This window comes from Leptopilina boulardi, unplaced genomic scaffold, assembly GCF_019393585.1.
Source record: "Leptopilina boulardi isolate dan_hultmark-lab unplaced genomic scaffold, ZJU_Lbou_2.1 LbouV2_221, whole genome shotgun sequence".
NCBI lineage: Eukaryota > Metazoa > Arthropoda > Insecta > Hymenoptera > Figitidae > Leptopilina > Leptopilina boulardi.
Window position 1 is genome coordinate 1,392,210 of NW_026137776.1, and position 16,003 is coordinate 1,408,212.

A 16,003-nucleotide genomic window follows, 5' to 3' on the forward strand; every position below is an offset into this window, starting at 1 on the left:
GAAAAAATTTTATCCATGGTTCACTCAAACAATTATAGTTGTCCGAACATTTTTTAAAGATATGGTCAAAAAGCTGTTTTAAAAAACAAAATGAAATAAATGAAACATACGTAAAAATATTGTTAGATTTAATGAAGCAAGTGCAAGATATATAGAAATTTCTATGTGAATTTCCACGAGGAAATTCACAAGTATTTCTACGTGGATTTCCACGTTGAAGTTCACATGGTTTTCCACGTGGATTGACTGAAATCATACATACAGAATTCTATGTAAAATTTACATAAATTCAACTGCTTTTTCGACTCTTGATGCACAAGAGTGTAAAATTGGATGGAATTCCATTTGGACCACATAGAACCAGATATTTTCTAAAAATTTTTTATAGTTAGTATTAATATTTTGGAAATATTTCATTGAGAGACTCAGGAAAGTTTGATGAAAGTATGAAATATTCGCTTAAAAGCCAATGTATTTTTTAGAAATATACGGTGAAAACTACAATATTATATTACAATAATTATAGAATTACATTTTGTGAATAAATCAAAGAAAATTATTTTAATTACATTTGTTCCTAATAATATTGTTAAATTCCGCTGTCGAGTTGCGCTGCAGTGTTCATTTAGAAAATCTTTTGTGCTCAGTATGAAGACAGTATAAAGACCTCTCCGAGATTAATTTATTTCTAATTTCACGTTTTTCAAAATTTTCTATTTTCAGTAAGTAATAAATTCTCAATTTTATATCTTAGTGGCTTCGTAAGTAGATACATGGTCAGTAGCGCACTTTCGATATTTATCGCTAACTCTAAAATTTATTGAAGATTATTAGGATGTATAATGAAGTAATATTCTACATTTAAATAAATCAACATTCATTTCAACGCTTAGGGTACCGCCACATTTCGACAGAGAATGAGGCTGGTTGTCTGTTCACCATTAGAGTGAGAGAGACAAACATACATACATCTCTGTTACTCCAATGGTAAACAGACAACCAGCCTGACTGTCTGTCGAGGTATGGCCGTACCCTTAAAGTAATAGCATACCAGGACACTTCAACATAAAATCTTGTGAATTTCCGCATTACTAGTAGAATATAGTTCAAAAAACTGTAATTTTAACTTCCGCATAAAGAAGTCAATTTTAAATAATTTTAGCGAATACGCCTGTCCACATAAATGTATAATTTCTGGAAACAATAATCTAAACAAAAAATGCAGGACTCTTTTTTCAACTTTTTGACCTTGTAAAGTAGTTATTTTTAATACAGGATAGGCGGAGAAATGTTTTAAAAGTATAATTAACTAGAATCCTTTTAAATTTTACAAGATGGGCTTGTACTTATATGGACAACATGACTTTCTTGTTGATTTTACTAGGTTCAACTTCTAAACAATGTCTGTATTTTTAACAAGCGTTGCACATGGCAAATATTAAACTTTTGTATGTAACTCTTTATTTCTTTACACTTTTTCTAAAATTATTATATATCATTTTACACTGTTTACTATATGAGAACAGCTGTCACTAGGAGCAGCCATATTTTGAAAACTTCTAAGTACACCGTTTTTCCGCTAGAGGCGTCATAATCGGAGATATGTAATTTCGGATTTAATTCTCATGCAGAGGGCCTATATGCTTAACAAGCAGTGAGTGCTCCTTATACTACTTCATGATATATGCGATATATGATATAACCTAAAATTCTATTCCTTATTTCAATTGCAAATATTGCAGCTAATTCTTATTTTTAAAACTGCCCCTTCAAAATTTAATCATTTAAGAAGTGATAAAATAGATTTTTATCAATATCTGTCACATTTTTTCTAGTACCATAATTGCCTTTTTTCAGCTACAAGTTTTCCTTTATTTTGACAATCACCCATAAGCCTTTTTTATTTAAAAACATTTTTGAAGTTAACACGTACTCATGTAGAAATCAGCTATATTCTGACAAATTTCGTATATGATCGCTAATATTTTTCTTTTTTTCACATTATTAATGAGCAGAAATGAATAATTTTCAAGTATATTATACTAACATATTTCAGGAACTTATTCTCAAAGTCTTATTTAATTTTATAAACTTAATTTTTAATAAAAGTTAAATAAATTCGAAATTGTTCACAAAATCTCATTAGATATGACAACGCTACATTAAAGTAGCATGTATGTTGAAGCGTGCGAAAATTTAAAAGGACAAGAACAAAAATTTTTAACAAGAATTTTGTAATATAAGTTAAAGACACAAATATTATCAAACGCAATTCAAAGTTAACAGTTGAGTTTGTGACAAATGCAAATAAAATAATTTATTTAATATTTTATTTTCAATTAAATCTTTTTAAAAGGAATTACGATTTGAACTTTAAATTTACATTAAAAACATAAATTTCTCTAAATTTAATTTGATACTGCAAATTTCTCTTAAATAATTTTTACATGAAGAATTTAAGCAGACTGTACACATAACACAACCTCAAAACTAAAAATTGTTTTGAACCATTTTTAACGCGTAAAAAATTATAATAGAAATTAATTGCAAGCAATTTTCGAATTTCTAGTTATACACTTTTTAGAAACATTTTCTACAATTGCCGTATCATTAAAATTTTGTTTTGTGTTTTTATTGTTAATTTTTAAATATTCTTTTGTTATTACTTCTCATTTTTCTCCGCGCAAGAGATTTATTTGTTAAAACGATAACATGAAGAAATAAAGTAACCACGAATTACTTTAAAAATAAAACATATTTGGAAGTGGACATATATAGTCAGAATCTCGTATTGTAAAAAATATGCAAATTTTTTCAATTTCATCCGTATTGATGGAACAAGGATTATAATCAGATGTTTCAACTTTTTTCATAAATGTACAACTGTTTAGGTAAGCGTTTTCCGTTCTAAGTAAGTTGCAAATTGTGTACTGCTCATCCGTTAATTGATCGACTATAAAATTTTTTATTTGTACAAAAGAGCCGTTTTTAAGAAGAGCAAACGTGTTATTCGAGCGGGATTTTTTATCAACTTTAGTAGAATAAACACACTTATCTTTAACCATTTTCTTGTACGAAACCGCTTCGTTTGACAATTGTAGTTCTTGTTTCCAGCTTTGTTCGACTCTCCTAGGAACTCCAAAGTATCTTATTGGACCAATTTTACAAGTATTCTGAGTTTGCTTTTCTCTGAAATGTGAACAGTAATTTTTAACTTGTAAAGAACTACCGGGGAGAATATGATTTGTTAAAATCAGATCACTTTGGCGGTTAGAAAGTTGTCGACAAATTTGATGTGTTACTCCCTTAGCACTTTTAATCATTTGCAGTAATGTTCTGTGATAAGATTCAAACGCAAAAGCTGTGTGTGACCACGATGGACCCCAGTCTGATAGAGATTGTACCCAATGTAAAAGCTGATGAACATTGTAAGTCATAGCACTTTTTGTATAATATTTTTCGGTATCTAACATAAACTTTTTCACTAAATATTCGATACGCTTCAATTCATCAACTGTTATTGAAGTTTTCAGGGATATGTAAAATGCTTCTACAAAAAGAGCCCAATGTTCAACTACCTTTTCATCTAAGAATAAGCTAATAATTGGTAAACTGTAATATAATATCCAGTTTTCCCATTCTTTGGCCTTCCAGTTACTTCTGTCACTTAGTGTACGTGTTAAACGCATAGCTTGGTTTGGAACCTGAATGGCTTCTAAAATTTTATTTATTTCAGTAATATTTTCAGAAGTGAAAACAGTTTTTAACGGCGAACTCCTTTTATGACTCCAATAATTTAAAAACTGTTCCCCTATACCCAATCGAGCTAAATGCATGTCATCCGGAGTAAACCCAGATATCATTTTAAACTTTTCCAAGTTATTTAAAGGTGACATATGTAACACTCCAAATGAATGCATCTCTTCTTCTGCTTCAGAATCGACAGAATTTGAAATTGAATGTGCTGGATCTTCAGGTTCATTATTAGGAGAATCATGTTCGTTGCTCGAAGGATTATCAGGTTCATTAATCAAAGCATCATCAACTTCATTATTTGACTGATTATTGTCAATTGGTGAATTGAAGACATAGTCCATACATTGTAAAAAATGTTCTTCGGTGCGATTTTTAGGCAGAGGATCGGTAATTGGAAATTTGACACAGCCACCTGTCTTCTGTGCATTTGGTACCCACTCTCCTTCATGAAGGCACCAGTTGCAACCATAATGTCCGTTACACTGCTTGACACCTTGCATAGGAGCACGTGCTATGGAATCTACACAGCAACAGATTGCATAAGGTTTAACTAATAGGTTTTTCCCCTTTATGTTGCATGGCACTCCCGATTTAGAAATTTCATTCATATGATCAACGAATCCTTTTAAAAAAACGTTCATATCTGGTTTGCTTCTACCAAACCACATTGCACAAACAATTGGCTGAGATACGCGAACATTCATAGGTGTTTCATTTAATATTGCTTGAACCGGATACATATTAAAATTATCACTTTTGAACTTAGGTGCTCCATCACTATTAAAGGTCAAAGTCGCGTAACTCTTTCTGTCTTCACAATCTAAGTTTTTAACGAATTCTTGGTATTCTTTTCCATCATATATATCCTGAAAAATCCCAGGCTGGGAAACTCTTTCTTCCATAATGTGATTGTAGTAATCTTCATTTCCTTCTAACAACTGCTTTATGTTGTCTTTGATATTAAAAGTGGCGTAAAAAGTTGTGAAACTCTTGTCTTTAAACATTATGACTTTTTCACAAGCAGTACAAGTCCTTTGACTATCTGAACGATCAAAAGTACCCCCATACATTCCGCAGTATGAGCATATAGCGTGATAACGAACAAATTTCGTGGAAAAAAACAATTTATCAATTAGATAACGAGTATCTGGAAGAATGGCTGCTGCAAACATGCAATTTATACCTTTAAATAAATCGGTTACAGCCGTGTGACTTAAAGAATGAAAAATAGCATACTTTAAAAACATACATAAAATTTCGCCTTGACTGACAGCAATTGGGGTTTCAATAACATTTAGTATTGCTTCTGACTGTAATATCTTCTCCAAAGCACTGATTGAAGTAGCTTCGTCAATCGTTTCACGAACAACACCAAGCAACAATTGATCTTCTTGTTCTCCAATGGGAAAATCATTCATACTATTGTCATCTGCTTCTTCCTCAGAATCTTCATCATCTGTATCATCCGCGCCTCCACTTACATTGAGATTATTATCAGCATTATTATCATTGTTCAAATTAATCTGCAAGTGAATGATATGCTTTTAGCAAAGAAATTAACTGAATCATTATTTTCATTAAAAAGTAGAAACTGAGAAATCTTAAATGTATACCTAAATAAGCATTACTTTGTATTTTTAAATTTAATATTTGAATATTTTATATTTTTGCTAACTTTCAAAAAAGAATATAAAATTCAGATATTTAACCCTCCGTCACACACCTTACAAAAAATTACACCATTGCACTCGCGTGTAATGCGAGGGAAACCCTCCCCCATGTAAAAAAAATGCGACGCTGCCAATGCTTGACTCAATCAACTAAATTTTAGGTTATGGTGCAGGTTTATAAATGTATTTTAAATTATTTGAAATGCATATTTACATTTCAATTAAAATATTGAGAAGTTTTAATAAATTTTTAATCACTTCCGTTTCCAATTACATGGAAAATTCACTGATGTAAGGTAAAAGCCCCAGTTGTGGAACAATGCCCTAATGTGGAACACTTTGACGCAAATTCCGTATTTGTACACAAATAATTTTGTGTAATTAAAAAATAAATAAAATGATAAATATTCAATATTCAAGACATTAAAAATAGTCGCCTAACTTTTTTAACATATTTTTTTAATATTATACAACTTTTTTAAGTTAAATGTACGTTTCATATTAGGTACATATAGGTTATGAGTATTTTGTCCGTATTATGGAACAGTAAAAAAAAATTATTCCATAACCCTATTGAAAAAAACACGTATAATTATACGTATAATAATACGTATAATTATACGTATAATTGTACGTATAATTATATGTATAATAATACGTATAATTATACGTATAATAATACGTTTAATTATACGTATAATTATACGTACAATTATACATATAATTATACGTACAATTATACGTATAATTATACGTATTATTATACGTATAATTATACGTGTTTTTTTTCAATAGGGTTATGGGCAGATATGTAACAATTGTGAAACAGGACTATTCTTTTAATTATGTTCAATTATTAACTTATTTATAACAATTTATGATAGTTTATAATAAATTTAGACTAGTAAAAACTTTTGCTGTGTTAAAAACGTATAACAGTAATAAACAAAATATATTATTTAACAGAGGTATTGAAGCTTTTCTATAATACGTACATTTTTAATTTTTTTGTTTTTCACCTTTATATTTAATTATTATAAACGAAATACATTTTTAAAAATATAATTAGCATGAGAAAGCATAAGCCAATTAAGCATAAAAATTTTTAAGCTGTATTTCGCTTTTGTGGATTCAAATTTTTAAAAAATAACCAACCCTATCTAAATGTAGTTCCACAACTGGTACTTTTACCTTACGCGAGAGCACACGTCGAGAGAAAATCCCTCACCTTTTTCAAGGTTCGGTCGGTTTTAAAAATTTGTAATTAAAGATTTCTTTAGTTTAAACTAAATTTCTCTTTACGTATGTATTGATGAGGGTTTTGTCAAAAGGGACGGACAGTGTCCTACAGGTTGTAGAAAATAAGATATTAATAAAATATTGAAACCGCTGAGGGAATCCCTCATGAAGTGTGTGACGGAGAGTTAAATGAGTATGTAACGTACGATCTCGCACCACTTATCATTTAATGTTAAAACTATACTTCTTACGCTTTAATCTTTTTCCTTAGAACGAAATCACATATTTGAAACATTTTGTATCTCTCGATTTCCAAAGCATCGTGTAGTTATTTCGTTTTTATTAAACCATAAACTTACATATTAATTCACTGTACATTTATTTAAGCGGGCAACCGTAGTTGTAATTTTTCAAAAAATTGATTTTTTTCTTTTTGCATCTTTTCCAAATTCAGGATCTCAGAAATATGACTATTAAAATCCTAAGTTTATATTTATTTAAAATTGAATGAGGTATACAAGCTCAAAGGGAGACGCGAATCAGCCCGTTCGGAAATATTCTGTCTATTATAGGTAAAAAAAAAAGTTAAAACTTTAAATTAGTTTTTCTTGAAACAGTATTTTGCAAATGTAATTGGTGACCACGATTTTTCAAAAACTACTGAACCGATATTACACAAAAATTTGTAGGCTTTTTACTAAAAATCGAAAAGTTGAGTTTCAGTGGTTGCCATTGTGTCAAAAATGAATTTTTTAAAATCTTTTGATTAAAGACTAAATCCGTGATTTTCATGCATATCTCGACGAGATTGCACATCACGCCTCCATTTTTAAATATTTTCAAAAAATTTTTGTTAGAATTTATAGTTTAAATTGTGTACTTTTAGATAATAAATTGTTTTATTTAAAAATGTTAGTGATTTTTCTAAAAATAACTTCATGAAAATGGCCAATTATTACGTGCTGCAACTAGGGTTGCCCCCTTAAATCCCCTAGAGCTTACTTTTTCGCCATAATTTTTACTAAAGTGAACACATTTTTACCTCAGCTGCTGAATCTCCTTGTAAGTTACGGTTGTTTTCCACCGGATCCTAGAAAGAAGCATTATAGATTTGTCAGTGTACACGTATGCTTCCATGCAAAGAAAAAATTTAGGTAACTCACGTCGCAACTAAGGGGTCGTCCATAAATTACGTCACACTTTTTTTTAACTTTTTGGACCCCCCCCCTCCCCCATGTCACACTTCTTACGTACATTAGCGTCATTTTTTCTGCTGGTTGTCACAAATTGCTTGACCCCCCCTCCCCCTCTAAGTGTGACGTAATTTATAGACGACCCCTAAGGATAATTTTTACATACTTTGCATGTGTTTGTACAAAAGTTTGTAAATGAAACACGACTCAGATGAATAATATTAACTTTTGTACCATATTGGATATTAACTCAACTAAAGTTGACAGAAATATTTTCATTTTTACGTTTTGAATTTGTTAAGATTACAAAAGAAAATATTGCCAATGTAACAGTTTTCTTCTGGAATTTCGTTTAGTTGTGACAAAACTGCTAGCAAAATATTGCAAACGTCTCATTTTTGTAAGTTGAATACAAGAAATTAAACTTGTTAATCTTTAATTGTTTAGAAGATATGTCCTTTTAAACAATTTAGAGCAATTGTATCTTATAAATTAATAATTGTTTTTACTTTAAAAATTGTCTTTTTGGATCCTTATACCAATAAATATAGTTGTACCAAGTGTCATTTAAATTGGTGAGGTTACTTCGAAAAACGAAAATCTTGCGTGGAATCACACATTAGATGAAAAGAATTTTTATAAAATAAAGATTAGAAGAATCAAATTAAGGCCATCTGAGAGATGTGCACTTTTTTACGAAAAACAGATTTTTCTGAAATAAAAAAAGATTTGGGATTAATATTTTGAGGGATGGTAGAGAAGGGTATAATAGAGCGCGCTGTTCTCGATTTAAAGCATAATTTTGCGTGTAAATGGTAAAAATAAATGAATAAATAGTGGATTAATGCGTTTTCTCCTAGTTCAATGAGCAGCCACTAACTAGAATTGGCGCTGCTTTCCAGTCACTAACACACTCACGCGACTTCTTTGTACACGCCGCCATGTTACCTGTCATTTTCGTTTAAAAACATGAGTTTTATAACTACTTTTTACAAATAATTTAATAAAAATTATGCTAAATTTCGAAAAGAGCGCATCTTGTCATAGTCTCATCTACCATCCTTCCAAATTTTAGCCCGATATCTTTTCTCAATTAAGAGAAAAACGTAATTGTCGAAACCATGTTTTTGTGTATTGAGTCACGTGGGAATTTCCCAGATACCCTTAAACGCAATTCGGAAAATATTTGAACGGTTTTCGACCGAGATTTCTTTAATTGAAAACATTTTTCCTTTAAATCGAAAAAATGTGTATAAAGTTTAATAAATAATTTATGTAGTTCTGTTGCATTTTCTAAACGTACGGTTACATTTGGAAAATACAATATTCACATGGAAATCCGGGAGAAAATCTACCTAGAAATCCATTCAAAAATCTTTGTGGATTTTTGGAACTTTTCGCGTGGATATGTATGTGGAAATCAGGGAGAAAATCTATCTAGAAATCCATACGAAAATCCGTGTGGAGTTTTGGAACTTTCCGTATGGATATGTACGTAGAAATCTGGGTGAAAATCAGCACGAATTTTCCAGTTAACTTGCAGTGTCTTCAAGTAAATGGAATGCAATTAAGCTAAAATTCGCCAGGAGGTCTATTTGAATTTTCAATTCTATATGTACTTTAAGTCCACAACGTTTATGATGAACGACTAGAAAACAAATCTTTTTTGAGACGGGAAATTATAAAATTTTTTATCTAAAAAAATTATTTTTATAATTTCTTAATCAATAAAACTTGCGAGAAATAACTTTTGACAAAAATTTATGGAATTTTTCTTTCGAAAAAATATTTGTTTGAAAATCGATGATCATAAACGTTGGGAACTTCAGCTTCGTGAAATTTATATAAAAATGGACGACAACTGAGACGTGGACCGTATCTGGCTCGTATGTTTTAAAATATAATGGATTAAAAGTTTTTACATTTTATTACACGGAAAAAAATTTCCTACTCCTCAGAAACTCCACTTGATCGAATTATCATTTCATGGAATTTGTAAGACGTCTAATTTTTATTTCATCGACATTGAAAATGGCCGAACAAACAATTGACAGAAATATTTCTGCGCTAATTTTATACTTGACCAATTGGAAAAAGTTAAGAACATTTTGTTTACTGATTTGCATTTAATTAATTAAAATGAATTTTTTGCACCGATGAAAAGAGCAGGTCTGATTTAGTTAAGAACAGTAAGTTTAATTACAAAATGTTATTTTCGTTAAGAGATATAGACATATAGACGCGTTTCCTTCAATATCTCTTTTTAAGTTGAAATGTAAATAATGCCGTTTTTAAATAGAACGGCAGCGCAGGTGTATTGAATCCTTAAAAGTTATTATCAATTGTGAAAGAATATTAATTTTCATTATTTGTTAAATTTTTTTTCGTATAGGAACGTTAAATTTTTTACATGAGTTAAATCAAACTATAAAGAATGTAAATGAAATAAAAAGTCTATGTGAGTTAAGTCGAGTGAGTTAAGTCTGATTTAAGTCAAATTTAGATTTATTTAGGTAAATTTTTTTTAATCCAAATAAATTTTTATTTGAACCGAAGAAACTACTATTGGACGCTATTAAAAAGGATTTAGTCTTAATTAACAGAATTACTCTTCTTGAATAATCATATATTTGATTGAAAATAACCCTTCATTTCAAAAAACATTACATTTATGCAAACATATTGTGACGCGATCTGAAGAAAGGGACCTTAGAAGCAAACTAATTATAGGTTATGTTCAAAACAGTTTTACTTTGATTAAAATTTTCTTATTGTTTCTATAAACTCAAAATCAGTTTTTATTAAATATTTTGGATATAATGAAAACTTAAACATCAATGGTTCGTATTGAAAGTTGATTCCCTTTTTACATTTTCATTTAAAAATTTGAAAACATAACCTATAATTTTTTGCTTCTAAGGTCCCTTTCTTCAGATCGCGTCACATATATTTATTTGAATTGAAAAACATACATTATTAAATGAAATAATTTTTATAACATTAATTTAAAGCATCATTTAGTAGCTATAATTACAACATATTTGTGTACGTCCGCATGAAAAGGGACCACTTTGGCGCTATTGGACTTATCAACTTAGTCGTATTCTTGGCGAAATTTGGAAAATTTTAAGCGGTCTTAGAACCCTCTAAGTGAAAAAACCGTGGAGTTGCAGAATTTCAAAGTTTAGAATGCCAAAAACCTCACTTTGAGAAAAATGAAGTTAAAGATTGAAGTACAAATATCTCGGTTATTTCTGGCAAGTTATTCATATTTGTAAGAAAAAATTTCTTGAGGCAATATTCTTATTAAGGAATAAATTATGTAAATTTTTATTATTTTTCTCAAAATATGAGTTTAAAGTGGAGGTGCGGTAAACTGTCCTTTTTTAGCAATCAGAAATTATATTAAAAAACCTAGAATAATTCATAAAAGTGTTTAAAAAAATTATTGAATGTTATTTAGAATTAATTAATTTATTATTATTTAATGATTTAACTAGTGGGGAAATTAAAAAAAACAGATAAAATATGTTTTTAAAGTTGGTCTGTCAAATAACCTAATTTTGAAATTTTTATCAATTAATTACAAAAAGGAAAAATTATTAAATTAAATAAAAACTAACTGAATGTAAAGTATTTACTATAAACTTTTTGATTTTCTTGTCACTTTTTATTTTTTTCATTTCTAAATATTAAAAATCCGGAAACAAAAAATGGAACTTTGTTGACTTTTTCGATTCTAAATCGTCTTTCGGCGCAAAACGAAAAAATTCGAAACTTGAGAGAATATTTAAGTTAGAACTAAATAAAGACTTACTGAAATTTTTGCGATGGGGAACGTTCGACTTAAGGAGATAATTTAATTTAAAAATTGTACTACTACTTATATTTCCAGGTTAATGCATGTAATTTTTTTAAACTTGAAGTTGGCTCACAAATGAACATTCACTGAATTGGAAATTATGACATTTAAAAATTCGAATTAATTAAAATTCTATATTGAATGAGAATTCTGCTAAATTAATAATTCTATTGAATTAGAATTATTTTTAAAAAACAGTTGGGTAAAAAGAAATTTTGTGAAATAAAAATTCTGTTTAACAAGAAATTCTGTTAAATGCTATTTCGCAAAATGAAAATTCGTGTAGAAAATAATTATATAAAGCAGTATTTCACGCGACCAATAATAAATAATCAGCTTGGCGAGCTTTTATGAATAAAAAAATTCGCTAAAAACTGAAATTCTAGAATTCTGTCATTTTTTAAAATTATATTTTTTTTAAAAAGTAGCATTTAGTAGCTTTTAGCCAAAATTAATAGTAAAAAGTAGCCTTGTCCAAAAAAGTATCAAAAAAGTAAAAAAGTATGTCACTTCGAAGCTTGTATAAGGGAAGTAGGGACAAGAAGGGATACTTAAAGTGTACAGCTCAATAAAACTAACATTTGTATTATGTTTTCTCTAACGTCTGTTCTGAAAGTGTGACTTTTTCCACTAAAAAGTGTGGCGAAAATGATACTTTTATCAACTCTTTTAAAAAAAGTGTCGAAAGTATATTTAGCGAGGTGAAAGTAAATCGCAGCATATTTTTGTCAGTTTTCGTTGATCTGAATAAAGTGATATTAAAAAAAGTACTACTAGCGACATAAACTAAACAAATTGTACGATTAAAAATTTTAATTATCTATAACAAATTACAATTACAAATGTTTTATAAAAAACATGCAAAAATACACTTCCCCATAAGAGGAGGTTACACTGGTTTTTTTCAAAAAATCGAAAAATTTATTTTTTTATTTTTGGTTAGTAGGATAAACCGGGGCAAACGTGATATGCTAACATATAAAGCTTCATAAAAAAGTAATTAGACATGATATTTGAATAGATTTTGGCTAGTTTAAATCGTCAATAAGTAGTTAACATTTTTTCATATCCATTATATATTTTACTAAAAGCTTCATTTAATAATTGTGTTATTTGAAAAAGAGTACCAATTATTATCTTTGCCCCAACTGCTGGGGCAAAGGTAATATGGGTATTATTTTTTTAAATTACAAATATTTCAGAGATAATTTTTTAACAATATCATTCCTAATCTTCTAATGTAGTAAAAAAGTATAATTAAAATGTGTTTAGTGATATATTTATAATTGTTTAATGCAATATTAAATAACCTTATAAAATACTTGCACAAAAGTTCGTTTATTCAAAACTTAAGTATTTAAAGTTGACAGCGGTTGACAGTTTTCAAGAATTAGATAAATATAAGAAAACAGAAAATTAAAAGGTATTAAAATAAGCTGCAACGCTTCTTATTTTAATCCAATTTTGCTTATTTTAATACCAAAATGGATTGAAATAAGCAAAATTTGATTAAAATAATAAGGGTTGCAGCTTATTTTAATACCTTTTAATTTTCTGTGAATTCTACATTACCAAAAAGTTGTTATGGATAGTAATTTTGCAGTTTTTATATTTTTTACTTGATCATTACCTTTGCCCCAGATGTCAAGATTTTCTAATATCATAATTTTAATGGTTTTAATACCTAAATAAAACTTAAAACCTATGAACATATCATTGGTGGAAATTAAATTAATAGAATATCAAAAATTTAGAACGTAATTTCTTTTAAATTTGTTGAAAACGTCATATTATGATTCTGAAATTTAGCATCTTTCACTGACCAAAACAGTTTATTATTAAAATTTTTTAATTTCAAAATTAAAAGATATTTTCGAACAATATTGTTTGTCTAATTAAATTGAAGGTTTTTCTGTAGACCAAAGTTTTGGTAATTATTTCGATTATTATCTTTGCCTCGGCTATTACGTTTGCCCCGATCTCCCCTATACTTACCTAAGAATACGGTAAAAATAGTCTAATGGACAAAACTAACCCTCATGAGCACTTGGCTGAGAAAACGCTACCCCCTTCTTTCGAAGCGAAGCTCAGTGGGATAAAAGTGCAAATAATTTTTGACACCGGAATCAAAAAGAACACATCCAAAATCTATAGGAAATGTACCTTTGGTACGAAATATCAACCGTTCTGTTTATAGTTACGTAGTTTAAAAATGACCAAAGAATTTTCTCGACTTGGGCGTTGATGGGCTATTAACGTAAAAAAACTTTAAAAGCGTTTTTCTTAAAAATACAAATTTTCAACTTTGTCACACTCCCATTTTAACACTCTAACCAATTAACTTGAATGTTGGAAAGTATGTTCCTTGAATGTGTAGTTTTCGTGTAGACTAGGATTTCGAAGATTCATTAATATTTTAAAAAGTTATAAACAATATAAGTTGCAAAATTATGGTAAAAAATTCAATTCCGTCATTCGGTTATTTTTCAATAAATATTTCTGATTCTAGTCAACACAGTAGCCAAAATGGTACAGATTAAGAAACTTTTTACTTTTTTCATTTTAGATTAAACGTTGCAGAGAAAAAGTGTAACAAACTTTTAGCGAGGACGACATTTGGCAGCCATTTTCTAAGACGCATTTTTGAAACAAAAAACAAATTATATTATTTTCAATTACTTTTAAACATGTATTTACGTATAAAAAAATTTTAAGCAATAAATACTTTTTTTACTATAAAAAAAATCTCTGGAAAAAACATCAAAACCAGTGTAACCTCCCCTTAACGCACTGGAAAAAACGTCGTGTGAAACATACATATAATGAAAGAATAATTTTACTCGTGTGATTACCTTGGAAACTAAAACCGAAAAAGTGATCCTTTTTCCTGCGGTTGTCAATAATAAATAATATAAGGAAATTTTCATCACATACAAGAACACATAATTTTATTTCATATGACAGTACAATAATTTAAACATAATCATAACCTTAATACGTTAATATTATATATATATATATATATACTTACAGGTTGTTCATCATTAACTCCGATGGCGTTTTGTGCCAACTGTAACCTATACCTCGTTGTACGAGGGATATTTTCCTCCTCATGATCGAGGTATAAATTTCGTCTTCTTTTATTATCCATTATGGATAAATGGAGTTATTTTTGAAAAATGGTTTCGAGTATTATCAATATTCACTGAATATTCACTTATAGAGTTCACTGTTTTCAAAGAATCAAATCATAAATTATCTGGGAATTATCCGGTATGCTCACTTTACAGGCTGGCGTCCCATAAGGGAGCATTCACACCTTGATCACGAGAATAAAGACGCTTGCACACCTATTGTGAGTGTAACGCTGTGCTGTTACCAACCATCAGGGTTGGGTAATTTGACGTATTTTATCTTAATAAATAATTATAATAATATTTCATTTTATTTATTTAAGCACTAAGTCATAGTTATTAGTTCCCAATTGAGAGAAAAATAGAGAGAGAGAGAGAGAGAGAGAGAGAGAGAGAGAGAGAGAGAGAAGGGAAGGAAAAGCGAATTGACTGGATAAGAATAAAAGTATATATGTGACGCTCCACGAGAAAAGGGACCTATCGTGACAAAAAATTAATTTCCAGTTTTATATGCGAATCGATAGTATTTGAGTTGCTCTTTCATATAGAAATGTCAAAAATAATATTTTTCTAATTACTTTTTTTGTAATAAAGCTTTAAACATGACCATGTCAATCGCGTTCCAGCACGGACTACGGAAACTATCCCCACCACCACTGCTACTACTATACTTGGTGTATCCGTGAGACGTAGAAACGATGTAGTAGTAAGGTAGTGGGGCTGATTTTCGCTGGTGCGTCTCAGCCAATCAGAACGTTCAACATTAAACGCCTTTCCTGTATAATTCTGTTTTGTCGCGATAGGCCCCTTTTCTCGTGGAGCGTCACATATGTATATAGTATATGTATAAGAATATGTTTATGGATATGTTTGTGTATATGTATATATGTGAGTTAGTATGAAATTCGATAAAATGAGTATGTGTATATGTATGTATCTGTGTATATATGTATATATATTGAGAGACATGAGAAAGAGAGAGAGAGAGAGAGAGAGAGAGAGAGAGAGAGAGAGAGATAAAAATAATGATAAGGAAATGATAAGATTTAAGAGGTACTTTGGAAGGGTTTTCTGCAGTTTCCTTTATTGGGATCTGAAATACTGCGATACGCCATCTGGTGAGAGCCTTGTTGTGGTGGCCATGTTTTC

General features: G+C 29.4%; 1 protein-coding gene across 1 annotated transcript; it reads right to left on the reverse strand.

Moving 5' to 3' along the window:
* Window positions 1-454: 454 nt before the first annotated feature.
* On the reverse strand, window positions 455-15,050 carry LOC127279613 (uncharacterized). Its single transcript, XM_051302062.1, has 3 exons — window positions 14,752-15,050; window positions 7,708-7,755; window positions 455-5,279 (listed from the first exon to the last, which is right to left on the reverse strand). Exons 1-3 carry the CDS (start codon window positions 14,869-14,871, stop codon window positions 2,742-2,744), a joined length of 2,706 nt encoding a protein of 901 aa, XP_051158019.1. The 5' UTR covers window positions 14,872-15,050; the 3' UTR covers window positions 455-2,741.
* Between the last annotated feature and the right edge of the window lie 953 nt (window positions 15,051-16,003).

Bases quoted from the DNA above. Each gene is read 5' to 3' on its own strand.
- LOC127279613 (XM_051302062.1), bottom strand. From the start codon at position 14,871: ATGGATAATAAAAGAAGACGAAATTTATACCTCGATCATGAGGAGGAA. The intron at 7,756-14,751 runs GTAAGTATATAT...GCTTCTTTCTAG, and splicing joins GAGTTAATGATGAACAACCT to GATCCGGTGGAAAACAACCG. The intron at 5,280-7,707 runs GTAAAAATGTGT...ATTCACTTGCAG, and splicing joins AAGGAGATTCAGCAGCTGAG to ATTAATTTGAACAATGATAA.